The following is a 12901-nucleotide window of genomic DNA, read 5'->3' on the forward strand; positions in this document are numbered from 1 at the left end:
GAGAGAGAGAGAGAGAGAGAGAGAAATAAAGATAGAGAATGAGAATGGGTGATAAGGGTGATTGAGAGAGAGGGAGATGGAAACTAAATGTGGAATGGATAACTAAAGTTTGAAATTTTTTGTTTTCGACAATGTCGAGACTGATGACGTCGTATACGTCGAAGGGAACGTTTTATCTTTGATATCAGAAGAAGAAGAAAAATGGAAGATCATATGGGTGGATGAGAAAAAAAAATGGCTATATGCGATATACGTAATGCGAACATATTTATAAAAAAAAAAGTACAGAAAATCTTCGATTCTCTGTAAGAAGAAAATGATGAGAGATAAAAAGAATGTAGCTTGACTTGCTGGTAACAAACAAAAAAAATATAAAAAATACATTAATACAAAAAGAAAAGAAAAAAAAAATAAAAATTTATATAAGATTAGGTTTTTTTTTTATATAAATAAGTATGTATATGTATTTTCTTGTGTTATTTGTTCTATTCCTTTTTTTTTTATTATCTTCTTTTTCTTTCCCCCCGCTCCGGATTTTTCTGTATTTTTTAATTTTTTTTTCCCTCCTTTTACTATTTTCCTATTATGTTTTTATTTGTATTCTCCTCTCTTTTTCTTATATAAATAATAATTCTCAATTTTTGTTAAAGTAATTATTTACTCGAAGAAACATTTTGGATCATACATATGGCTATATAGATATATTATACACCACACACACACATACATACACACATTAATTACCAGCATAACTATCTAGTCATTGTAGAATTGTGCAAGCAGTATGTTCGTCATTAAATATCACATGGAATGGAATAAACGTGTATTTATATATTATTACGTACACGTTGTTTACAAAGATCGGGTTAGAATAACAGCTAACACAGACATTTCTAAGACAGAAAACAAAAAATATATTTAAAAAAAAAAAAAAAAGATAAAAAGAAAAAATCGCCTTCGAAAAGTGCTACACCCATTTGATCAATTTTTTATATCTCTGTGTGACTAGTGCACATTTTTTTCCTTTGTACGCAATTTTTTCACATGTTTTTATTACTAACTATTGTAATGGCATTTGGCAGTATCGCACAAATATAATATGGAATGAAAACAAATTATTGCATTGGAATTTTTATCTTCATTTCTCTTTTACTGTGAAACCACCACAATGCGTTGAACTATTTTTTTTTCTTCGAGAAAAGAGAAAAGAAATAATTAATTGAGAAATATAAATTTTAAATTCGTCGAAATTATTTCTATGAATATAGTTTTATTTCATACAGAAATATGAATATTATATTTTTGTACTATATATTATTCGAACGGTATAGAAAAGAAAAGATTTCTAAATTAATAGGAAAAAGAGATTAAATTATTATGTGGAAGTAAAAAGATTATTCATTATGTCGATACACTCGTACGCTTTCGAAGCTGGTACTTCAACGCATGCCGAAATAAATAAATAAATCAGACGATATCTGGAAATATTTGTCGAAGGTACGGTTTGACAACTATCTTGATCGTTTGACTCGCCGAATTCTATACACTGATTGGTAAAAAGTTCTAAATTATTTAAAAACTCTCTCATTTGAGTTTCTGATATTGTAGTAGACGTGTTGTTTTTATCATCGTTGTTGCTATCATCGCTATTATTTATACAAACGAAAAGAGTCGTAAATGATAACGAATAGGATTGAGAACAACGACGTTTTATATTTTCGTCCAGCGAACGAATATTTTCAATAACGGATTTATAAACATCCGAGATATCATTTGGATTACTAAATTGATCTGAGAACAAATTATTTTGTAAATATTTAACACAATTGTTCAATATGAAGGTAAACAAATGTTTGGGTAATAATGAAGGATATTCCAAACTGAAAGAACAAGTTTCCATTGTCAAACGTAAGAAATTGTTGTAAGATTGGCAAATAGATAAATCAAAACTGAACAATTTTTTGTATGAATCAGCTAATACTAAATATTCTGAACTAGTAGAACGTAGGATCATATGACGTATGGAATCTTCTTCGAGGAGATCAAAACTCGACAAGAATGTTTTTAATTCGTTTGATATAGTTTGGTCATTTCCAACCATATTTATAACAAAGTAACAACGTCTCTCGTAATCACGCATTTTATCTAATAAATTAAAATTATTTCTCGATGGTGGCCAAAGCGATGCGAAATATACTTTTTCTATCGGCTCTAAAATGCATTCTAAATTTTCTACGATAGATCTTTTTATTGAATTATCCAAATGATCTGTATGATATACCAAAATATGATAGATTAGAAAATTTAATTCTTTGATCACGTCGTTAATCAAATAACTTGATACATCTGTTCGTTTTCTTGTCGACGACATCGTTCGTGCAAGAGGTAGAAATAATTTACCTGCATTTATTTTTATTATCGATCCGTAAACAATATGGTCTAACATTTTCGTAGTGCAATTAAGAATGCAAAGTGTGTTACGTAACGACCTTCTGTTTTCATTTAAGTAACACACCAGGATATTGTTTATTATTTCGTTCACTGTCAATAGCTTATTAAAAACAAAGAAAAATAATAGATCTCTGAATTTTTTTATATTCCATTCAACGTCCTCTATACATATCGTTTTTAATGTACTACTCAAAAAAGTATCATTGGTGTCTTTTCGTATGCTCATTATTGGTGATAAAAGTAACAAGTCCTCTTCTGTAATCATTACATTATCATATTCAGGATAACCAATAGCTATTTTTAAAAGGATTCCTAATACGTTACTTGGATTTTTTAAAACGGATATTAGAATTATTTTCAAATTTGTTAACGATTTCATATGCGTATTTCTTACGATAAACTCTTTAAACATTTCTTCCTTGTAAAAAGATTCCAAACAATTTTTCCCATCGTGTTTAGTTATATATTCTACTAGAATAGAATAAATGGATTGTATATTTTGGTATATCAATATTTCCGTAACAAATGCGTAAACACGTTGTATATATTCTTCATTACTTGTTTGTTCAAGTAAAAAGGTAAGATACTCAAGCAAATTTAAACAATCATATGTGTCCAACAATGATTTCGTCCACATCTTTTTGGGGTCTATACAATTCATTGTAGTTTCATCCCATTCTTTGTATCGACTGATCAATTCCTTGACGCATTCTTTTTTACCTTGAATCGTACCATAACGCAATTCTTCCAAAGTAAAGATAGAATTAATCTCTTCTGATATTGGCTTAGAGGATAATTGTTGCAAGCATTCTATCAAATGCTCGTTGTCTGCTAGATCTTTATTACTTTTACAAAATTCAACTAAGTAGTAACATTCATTTCCAATCGTTTTCTGTAATGTTATAGTTGGATTATCTTTATCATCTAATTCTGCCCATCCTAGATATATGTTGCAATCGATTTCTTTGATTTTCTTTAAAAGTAAATTCATTAATTCTTGACGTAACGTTGCCATAGTTTCCGTAATAAGCGAATCCTCGCATTTCACTATAGGTTCATTTCCAAAAGTAATTTTATATATTTTCTCAGTATCCTCGGATATCTTCAAATCATTACCAATATTTTTTATACAATCTTTGACTACATTAATAATTCTTATAAATAACAAGCCGTACCTTTCGTATTTCTTTAAATCGGAAACTTTCTCCATACGAATAATTTTTTCGTCGCTCAGTAATAATAATAATTCTTGAAAATGGGCAGTCATACTTTTCATATTCTCTTCTATATGCAACGACTGACTACCATTCTTTCCGATCAAAATCAATTTCTTATAAATATTCATTATTAATTGAAATATAACATTCACGGCTCGTTCATATTCAAGCTCTTCGATGGACCTTCTAACAACGTCGATTATTTCAATACACAACTCTAATGGTAAATGAATAATAGATTCCAATAAAATATCCTCATACTTCAATTTCCACAGAATTTGTATAAACAAATACGGCGACAAAGTGTGGCGCATATCGATTAAATGCCCATGTGTCAAATCCTCAGCTAAACGTTTTTGTACTGTAAAATTAGTATTTAATATTAAGTACTTGTATACGTTTATGCATTTTGGATTTAACACTAATTTGGTGTCTTCAGTTACGAGATTAAAAGCAAGAATAATTTCTGATAATGATTTACTGAAGTTATTGATCTTTATTGTATTTTCTATGGTTGTACGAGCTGTAAGAAATTTTAATTCCCCATCCTTATGATTCTCTTTCATAAGATACGTATGAATTTTCTTTTGTAAATCATCCATATTATTTGTCTTGTTAAGGTAACCGTTATAAAGCAAACTAAAACATACGAAAATTAAATTAAATTAAATGATATACATATATACATTGTTATGATATATTTGTCTTTTAATTGTTATCATCATATCAGAAAAAAGAAACAATGCATACACTTGCGTCACTTCTGTTTACCACTAAAGTTGATTATATTGATAATGCCAATCTCTTTAGGTTATGTAACAATAATTTATCACGTTTTAATTCATATTGCTATTAACACATAGTAGATTTAATTCGACGAAATTATTTGACATTTATTCATAAAATATGGTTCGTGCATGGTACATGGATGACAGTGATGCTGACCAAAGATTAGAACACCGAAAGGAATCTTCTGATCTTGTATCAATGGCTAACTTGTATGCAGTAACTGGTGTAGAATATTTTAAGGTTACGTTGCATATAACATACCTTCTTATAGACAAATATTTTATAATATTGATTTTTGTTTCTTATATTTTATTATATTTAATATTCTATATTATACTATTATTATTATCATTATTATTATTATTACTATTATTATTACTATTATTATTATTATTATTATTGTCACATAATATATATATGTATATATGTATGCACGTATGTACGATATATAAATTATATTGTAGGTGGATCACAAAAATCACTTAAATGATTCTACATTGAACGAATTGAAAGAAAAACGTGGATATACTTATGAAGATGAAATAACATGCTCGAAAGAATGTCTCGCTAATTACGAAGAGAAGGTAAAATTAAACATAGCTCTTCTATTCTTTAACGTAAGATTCTTTATTTAATGATTAAAATATTAGTTGAAGAATTTCTTTGCTGAACATCTTCATACGGAAGAAGAAATACGTTTAGTTTTGGATGGATCAGGTTATTTCGATGTAAGAGATAAAGATGATCAATGGATTCGTATTGAAGTTGAAGCAGGAGATTTGATTATTATTCCCAGTGGTATATATCACAGATTTACTTTGGATACTAAAGTAAGTTCATTTATTTCTATTTTTAAAGATAAACATAATTAATCATTGTTTTATCTGATGTATAATTTTTGTTTTTAAGGATTATATACAAGCTAAAAGATATTTTATTGGAAAACCTGTATGGACACCTTATAATAGACCAGCTGATAATATGAATTGTCGTCAACAATATCTTGAACAATTAAAAAGTGGCTTTAAGTCCAATTAAAAGATTCATACTCTATTATGCAAGTTATACATGCATTTCAAGGAAAAGATTTACTAATTTTTATTTTTATATGCATATATATATATATTATCTAGAAGTATGAATCACATAATAAACACCTTCAACTATTAGTGATTACCGTTATATTATTTCTATATTTCATTTTATTTTGGATTATATACATACATACATACATATCAAATATATACACGAAATACTGATTAAACTTTTACAAAAGATTTCAAATAAAGGTCCACATTCGAAAAATAAATATTTAATAATTTTTATATCAATAGATTCAATCTTTTAACAATTTCAATACTTCTTTCATCACCTTTTCTGATAAAAAAAAGGAATATAATAATTTATCATTTCATTTACACTCGAGATGAATTTATCAAACATCTTATCGATATAAAACGTGAAGGGAACTGTTCTTTCTAATGATTGATACTTAGTTTTATTCTTCCAAAAAATAAAAAATATATCCTGTACGTTATTTTTCACGTCGTTAGATATATTTTTGTCAAAAAATATAATAACGAGGTATACGATAACGAAAAACAAAATTCTAATAGATAAATACTACACTTGTATCAATTCGATGTCTTTTCTCCATGCAATTATTTTTATATACTTTTTTACTCGTTAGAAAAATGTAGAATATTTGATTAGAACAACCTTGTTTTTATAGTCTAAAGAATCACGCTTCTTATCTTAATAATAATACAAACTAATTTGGTTTTAATTAAGTCACGATAGTCATTGTATTAAAAGTCAGCATTGACCGAAAAATTTGATTCAAACTTATCTTGCATAACTCCAAACTTTTGATATTCTCCGACCTTTTTCTCAAAAAAGTTCGTTTTACCTTCCAACGAAATTTGTTCCATAAAGTCAAATGGATTCTTGGACATGTAAATCTAAAAAAAATTTCATTAATTATATTTTTCTATTATAATATGAAAAAAAAGAAATATTTTATCAAATTATTGTATACCTTTGGACATCCAAGTTCGCTGAGCAATCTGTCTGCAACAAATTCAATATATTCACACATAAGCTTACAGTTCATGCCGATCATTTCGACTGGTAATGCCTCTGTTAAGAATTCCTGTTCAATTTCCACCGCATCTTTAATAATGGAAGTAACCCGTTTGATGGAAGGCTTTTGTATAATGTGTTTAAACATCAGGCATGCAAAGTCACAATGTAATCCCTGCACAAGAAAAAAAATCAATATTACAAAATATATTTTTTCATAGACGACGCGTTGTATAGTAAAAATAAGATATATATATTTTAAAATATACCAACCTCGTCTCTAGAAATTAATTCATTACTGAAGGTAAGACCAGGCATTAATCCTCTCTTTTTTAACCAGAAAATGGCAGCGAAACTTCCGCTGAAAAATATTCCCTCGACGGCGGCGAATGCGACTACGCGTTCAGGAAATGTTGCGCTTTCGTGATTGATCCAATTCAATGCCCAATTAGCTTTTTTGGCAACGCAAGGAAGAGTTTCGATGGCATTAAATAAGAATTCTCTGCGAAAAAAAAGTTACGTTTTATTTTTTTCTTTTTTCTTTTTTACATAAGAAATAAAAATATATTATATTATTATAAGATAGAAATTTATTTCAAATACCTTTCTTTAGGATCCAGAATATAAGTATCGATTAATAAAGAATACATTTCAGAATGAACATTTTCCATTGCTACTTGAAATCCATAGAAACAACGTGCCTCTGTAATTTGAACTTCTTGACTGAAACGTTCTACAAGATTTTCATTGACGATTCCATCGGAAGCAGCGAAGAAAGCCAAAACGTGAGTTATGAAATGCCTTTCGTTCTTATTTAGATTATTCCAGTCAGTCATGTCCTAAAGAAAAAAAAAAACAAAATGAAAAAATAATAATTGAAATTCGTTCAAAAGAGTGTTATTGATTTAGCAAAGAAAAATATAAATAAGACAAGGATAAATCAAAATAACTACATACTCTAGTGAGATCGACTTCTTCTACAGTCCAAAACGATGCTTCTGCCTTTTTATACATTTCCCAAATGTCATTCCATTGTATTGGAAATATTACAAATCTGCGTGGATTTTCTTTCAACAATGGTTCTAATTCAGGATTAAATTTGTTATCCTCCAGCTGAATCTTTCGTACTGCCTTCGTTTCATTAGTCTAAATGTAAAATAATTTTTATTATATACATATATCAAATATACATAGAATATATATATATAGATTTCTATTAAAATAAATGATTAAAGATGAATTTTCTTACAGCGGTTCCATTGTTAAGATTATTCTCTCGCAAACCTGGTGTGGTAGTGCATAGCTTCTTGGGAGATATCTGAAATTATGTTAATAACAAGTTAGATATTGAAAATGACTAATATATTATTTTCAAAATTTTCATTAATAATAAGTTACATATTAATGGTCAAATAATATCATAGAAAATTATTAATTTTACATTTTGAGATCATTACTTTTATAAATGACATCATGTCAAACCATTGCATTTAATTAAAAACAATCTTATCGCTCAATGGTATGAAAAAAATACACGAGTATACTTCTTTTGTGGATTCGCAATGGTGATATTGAAAGGTTAATATACAGTTCACATTAAAAGCAATGCACTTTTTAATAATACTTTTCAATTTTCATAGTTTCCAATCAAAATCCTTATATATAACGAAAAAATTAAAGACATTTTATAAATTTATAAACGTATACACTTTAAACACATTTTTATTAATAACACAATATCTTATATATTACTTAAACATAACCTGCAATGTAATGCAACGATACAAAATTCACTGAATAAATACATTTTTATATCGTCAATTTTAAACTAACATTTTATCGTCCACCTTTAGACGTTTGATTTGAGATAATATAAATATTTTCTAAATAATATTCGTCAAGTTTTATCAGTTGATCTATTAATAAGCACTAAATTCCAGTATTTTGTGTTCTAAGTTTTTAAAGAATAGTTATCTAGTTTAAATATTTTTAAACAATGTATGTTAATATTAGAATTTGTATTATACTTATACAGTCGATTAACTATAATAACAAATATACCTATTACAGGTATACAGACACGTATACATGTATCTGTATATATATATATCATCTATGACTAATAAATTATCTGTAAATAAAGAATATAATCATTAAGTGTCTTATTTATCATATGTTTAGTTTTATATTCCTTTTTAAATAATGTAGATACAAATACTTATATAAAAATAATAGTAACAAAATAACAAATTTATAATAAAAAAATGTTGGAAAATGTATCTTTTGTACTAATGCAATTTCATTGAATTTTGTAAGGTTACCAAATATATGATCTCTTTTTATCAACAATACTAGTTTACAAAATGTTAACAATAAATAAATGAAATACTTAAAATAACATGTAACATTTTAATGTCTAATTAAAACATAATACGAATATTTATTTTGATCTAAAAAGTATACGCGTAAGAAATATTTTAATATCGTTTACAAACTTACTTTTTCCTTCATAGAAATATCTTCCGCGCATTTGCGAATATTTTCTTTGGTTGATAATTGAAGAGGCATCTTCCAAAAATCGTTTTTTATTTTTTTTAAGGAAACTTTCTTACAAGGATTTGCTTGAAAGACTGCATAACACAGCTGAACACCGCCGTATATAATTGTCCCTCATGTAATGTTAAAATGATGTTTCATAGAATATGATTGGTCGAATTCTTCTTATTTTAGCGTCCAGATTATGACTACCAATCAGAATACTACGATTTCCCGCCAAATTTTAGCCAACTTGTTAATAAATAATAATAAGTATATTATTATGGATTTTTTAATGCTATTATATCGCAAATAATAAAAAAGAATTTTTCATAGTATTTGGCTCGTACAAATGTTAAGAATTATTTATTAATTTTTTACATAATAATGATCATTTTCCCGCTCTCCTGTTGAGTTTGCGCAGACGTTTGTAGCGAAGTTAGATGCAATTCTCGATTTGTCTCGAATTTATCTCGAATTTGCAATTTTAACAAGTGATCGTAGCACAGGATGTATGGTCTTTGCTTAAGAATCTGTAATCTCAAGATTAATTTCAAGTAATGAAAATTTTGTTTTAAATCAATTATAAATTTTTGAATATATATATATATATACAAAATATAATAATATTATATAATGTAATAAATGTATTTTTAAAATACTACTCGTAATCAATAAAATAATTTAAAATATTGTTAGTACAGAATTTATCCGTCAAAGAGCGCAATTTAAGGTGACACTGCAACCTAACGACGGCGAAATTTCTTATAGAAATGTTCGATTGCTCTTCTACATTACGTATAGTTTCTTCGATAACGTTTTCACATATTTGAGAGCGTTAGCTTATTTGTTTATACGTTTTGTGTATAGCGTTAGTTGGATAATCGTTGATCTTGGGCATAGATTGAATTAACAATTATTTATGGTCATTTGTAATTTAACTTAACGTGACTACAAATATTTATTCATAATGTTTTTCACAAATTAACCGAATTGGTGATTATAATGAGAATACTATGCAGTAAATATTAAAAGGAAATGTTAAGTTTTGGATATAGTTGTTGTTATACTTTTCAGAAAGTGTAGGAAGAAGTTCTGAATAATTGTTATAGACACAATGGCTTTGCACAATGTACCTCCAAAAAGAAAAGAAATTTATAAATATGAAGCACCGTGGTCTTTGTATAGTATGAACTGGTCTGTAAGACCAGACAAACGTTTTCGTTTGGCACTTGGTAGTTTCGTAGAGGAGTATAATAACAAGGTACAAATTGTTTCACTTGACGAAGAGACTTCTGAATTTATACCCAAAAGTACATTTGACCATCCATACCCAACGACGAAGATTATGTGGATACCGGATAGTAAAGGTAAACTTTATTCATTTACATCTATTATATATATTTCTATATTCAACAGGCTACATAAATAATATTTGTTTTCTTTTCAGGACTGTTTCCTGACTTATTAGCAACTTCGGGAGATTATTTGAGAGTATGGAGAGCAGTAGAACCAGAGACTCGTTTAGAATGTGTTTTAAATAATAATAAAAATTCAGACTTTTGTGCACCATTGACTTCGTTCGATTGGAACGAAGTTGATCCAAATTTAATAGGAACTTCTAGTATAGACACAACTTGTACAATTTGGGGATTAGAAACTGGGCAAGTTTTAGGTAGAGTTAACGTTGTTACTGGACACGTGAAGACGCAGTTAATAGCTCATGATAAAGAAGTATACGATATAGCGTTCAGTCGTGCCGGTGGAGGACGAGATATGTTTGCTTCAGTTGGTGCTGATGGATCAGTTAGAATGTTTGATTTAAGACATTTAGAACACTCGACTATTATTTACGAAGATCCACAACATACGCCGTTACTTAGACTCGCGTGGAATAAACAAGATCCTAATTATCTTGCTACTATTGCTATGGATGCGTGCGAAGTTATAATCTTGGATGTTCGTGTCCCGTGCACACCGGTTGCAAGATTAAACAATCACAGGTATTTATATTATATATATTTATAAAATAAATATATATATATATATATATATATATACTAGTTCTATGTCATATATATATATCATACAATATTTAACTTACAGAGCAAGTGTTAACGGCATCGCTTGGGCACCACATTCTTCTTGCCATATTTGTACCGCAGCAGATGATCATCAAGCGTTAATTTGGGATATACAACAAATGCCAAGAGCCATAGAGGATCCTATTCTTGCATATACAGCAGCTGAAGGAGAAGTTAATCAAATTCAATGGGGTGCTACACAACCCGATTGGATTGCTATATGTTATAACAAGGCAGCAGAAATTCTTAGAGTATAAAACTATAATTTGAAGATTTTGTCTATTTGTTCAATTTTTCAAATTATCGATTATTAATTTGAATTTATCTTTCATCTTATACCTTGCTGAACTATGGATAAATCTTCCAATTATTTACGATTCTTAGTCATACATATATATATATAATATATATATATATATAATATATATATATATATGCATGGACATACATTACGTATAGAAAAATCAACATGTATGTGCATACGCGCGTAATGATATATATATACACATACGTAACTATATCGTACAAAAATTGTATACATAGCATATTGTAAATATGTAGTGTAAGCATTTTTTTTTTTTACATTTATGTTAAACTTTCTAAAGAATCTTCAAAATAATTGACTGGACATTATCGATAATGTTTAGTCGTAATATAAATTTGAACATTTTTTAATTGTGCAATTAAGATGTATTTAGTTGTACAATGCTGTATCTTGTTATTTATTGTATATATGTCTATATAGTCAGATGTGTACTTATCGATATTAATTAGAATTCGATGATAGGAAAAAATATTTACCAATAAGAATCTTTTTTCTGTTCTTCCACAGAGTAACGTTCTCATATATTGTCATGGAAAAAAATTTGATTGCTGTTTCTTCGTAATATGTTTGTAGTATAGTATTGCATATTACCATTTACATTATTTAACGCATTTAAAAAAAAAACAGAACTAAATATTTTTAGTAATTGAGAAAAATTTTATCTATTGGACTAATTCTTAATATCATATTAATATATAATATATATGTAGATAAATATATTCATTATGAAAATTTTGAAGATCGACAATATTTTAAACGTATCATTGACTATCGTCATTATATTTTCATTGCAAGAGAAACTTCCATCGATATTTTTATTATTTGTGATTATTTAAAAAAATTCTTTTTTATATACAAATGCGTAATATTAATTTTAGATATAAGAATTTTGATACTCTAGCACGTAAACTTCAATATATATATCCATTAAATCCTAGTTGTCATTAGAAAAAAATCATGTCTCTAAATGCAAAGTAAAATGGCAATGTATCATCAATTTTACATTGCGTTTCAAAATAGCGTGACACTATTTGACAAGAAATCTGAACAGTGGGTCTGCGCTGCTTGAGACTCAAACGGTTAAATATACAATAATTCGAATTTTAATCTTAAACACCGATAATCTTTTTTAAATGCATACTATCGTTGATATCATTTATATTAATACTAGAAACGTTAATCGACTCTCATTGATTAAACATTTCGCGTAAGACAAATATTTGTTTTATCGATCACACATTGCAAGTAGATTTGCATTGATTTTATAAAATGAATTTTTTATTAGATAGAAAAATTGTATATTTTTTAAAAGAAAAGTGTGATCACGTATGTATATGTAAGCGATAATATAATTAGAATAATAATAATAATAATAATAATAATAATAATAATAATAATAATAATAATAATAATAATAA

At 27.4% G+C, this 12901-nt stretch overlaps 4 protein-coding genes across 7 annotated transcripts; 2 read left to right on the top strand and 2 right to left on the bottom strand.

Annotated features, from left to right (window-relative positions):
- Positions 1-115: 115 nt before the first annotated feature.
- LOC106792163 lies at positions 116-4723 on the bottom strand. Of its 2 annotated transcripts, XM_014758369.1 has the most exons (3): positions 4419-4723; positions 3930-4307; positions 116-3854 (listed from the first exon to the last, which is right to left on the bottom strand). In XM_014758369.1, the coding sequence occupies exons 2-3, from the start codon at positions 4268-4270 to the stop codon at positions 1376-1378; spliced, it is 2820 nt and encodes a 939-aa protein (XP_014613855.1). In that variant the 5' UTR covers positions 4271-4307; positions 4419-4723; the 3' UTR covers positions 116-1375. The 2 variants fall into 2 exon arrangements, with proteins under 2 accessions (XP_014613855.1, XP_014613854.1); XM_014758368.1 differs by having other exon boundaries at positions 116-4307.
- On the top strand, positions 4457-5756 carry LOC106792165 (1,2-dihydroxy-3-keto-5-methylthiopentene dioxygenase). The gene is made up of 4 exons (XM_014758372.1): positions 4457-4697; positions 4922-5041; positions 5108-5287; positions 5367-5756. The coding sequence occupies exons 1-4, from the start codon at positions 4575-4577 to the stop codon at positions 5493-5495; spliced, it is 552 nt and encodes a 183-aa protein (XP_014613858.1). The 5' UTR covers positions 4457-4574; the 3' UTR covers positions 5496-5756.
- On the bottom strand, positions 5645-9199 carry LOC106792164 (ribonucleoside-diphosphate reductase subunit M2 B). Of its 2 annotated transcripts, none has more exons than XM_014758370.1 (7): positions 9039-9199; positions 7789-7857; positions 7497-7685; positions 7143-7378; positions 6813-7041; positions 6496-6714; positions 5645-6418 (listed from the first exon to the last, which is right to left on the bottom strand). In XM_014758370.1, exons 1-7 carry the CDS (start codon positions 9105-9107, stop codon positions 6266-6268), a joined length of 1164 nt encoding a protein of 387 aa, XP_014613856.1. In that variant the 5' UTR covers positions 9108-9199; the 3' UTR covers positions 5645-6265. The 2 variants fall into 2 exon arrangements, with proteins under 2 accessions (XP_014613856.1, XP_014613857.1); XM_014758371.1 differs by lacking the exon at positions 9039-9199 and adding an exon at positions 7997-8267.
- Positions 9200-9871: 672 nt separating this feature from the next.
- Positions 9872-11733, top strand: LOC106792170 (DDB1- and CUL4-associated factor 7). 2 transcript variants are annotated; one of them, XM_014758380.1, is made up of 4 exons: positions 9872-10070; positions 10152-10444; positions 10525-11077; positions 11181-11733. In XM_014758380.1, exons 2-4 carry the CDS (start codon positions 10192-10194, stop codon positions 11413-11415), a joined length of 1041 nt encoding a protein of 346 aa, XP_014613866.1. In that variant the 5' UTR covers positions 9872-10070; positions 10152-10191; the 3' UTR covers positions 11416-11733. The 2 variants fall into 2 exon arrangements, with proteins under 2 accessions (XP_014613866.1, XP_014613867.1); XM_014758381.1 differs by lacking the exon at positions 9872-10070 and having other exon boundaries at positions 10079-10444.
- The last annotated feature ends 1168 nt before the right edge of the window (positions 11734-12901 follow it).

Source organism: Polistes canadensis, unplaced genomic scaffold (assembly GCF_001313835.1).
Source record: "Polistes canadensis isolate GaletaPanama2010 unplaced genomic scaffold, ASM131383v1 scaffold_385, whole genome shotgun sequence".
NCBI classification, from domain to species: domain Eukaryota; kingdom Metazoa; phylum Arthropoda; class Insecta; order Hymenoptera; family Vespidae; genus Polistes; species Polistes canadensis.

Bases quoted from the DNA above. Each gene is read 5' to 3' on its own strand.
- LOC106792163 (XM_014758368.1), bottom strand. From the start codon at position 4,270: ATGGATGATTTACAAAAGAAAATTCATACGTATCTTATGAAAGAGAAT.
- LOC106792165 (XM_014758372.1), top strand. From the start codon at position 4,575: ATGGTTCGTGCATGGTACATGGATGACAGTGATGCTGACCAAAGATTA. The intron at 4,698-4,921 runs GTTACGTTGCAT...ATTATATTGTAG, and splicing joins CTGGTGTAGAATATTTTAAG to GTGGATCACAAAAATCACTT. The intron at 5,288-5,366 runs GTAAGTTCATTT...TTTGTTTTTAAG, and splicing joins GATTTACTTTGGATACTAAA to GATTATATACAAGCTAAAAG.
- LOC106792164 (XM_014758370.1), bottom strand. From the start codon at position 9,107: ATGCCTCTTCAATTATCAACCAAAGAAAATATTCGCAAATGCGCGGAA. The intron at 7,858-9,038 runs GTAAGTTTGTAA...ACATAATTTCAG, and splicing joins ATATTTCTATGAAGGAAAAA to ATATCTCCCAAGAAGCTATG. The intron at 6,715-6,812 runs GTTGGTATATTT...TTTCTTGTGCAG, and splicing joins AATTAATTTCTAGAGACGAG to GGATTACATTGTGACTTTGC.
- LOC106792170 (XM_014758380.1), top strand. From the start codon at position 10,192: ATGGCTTTGCACAATGTACCTCCAAAAAGAAAAGAAATTTATAAATAT. The intron at 10,445-10,524 runs GTAAACTTTATT...TTTTCTTTTCAG, and splicing joins GTGGATACCGGATAGTAAAG to GACTGTTTCCTGACTTATTA. The intron at 11,078-11,180 runs GTATTTATATTA...TTTAACTTACAG, and splicing joins GCAAGATTAAACAATCACAG to AGCAAGTGTTAACGGCATCG.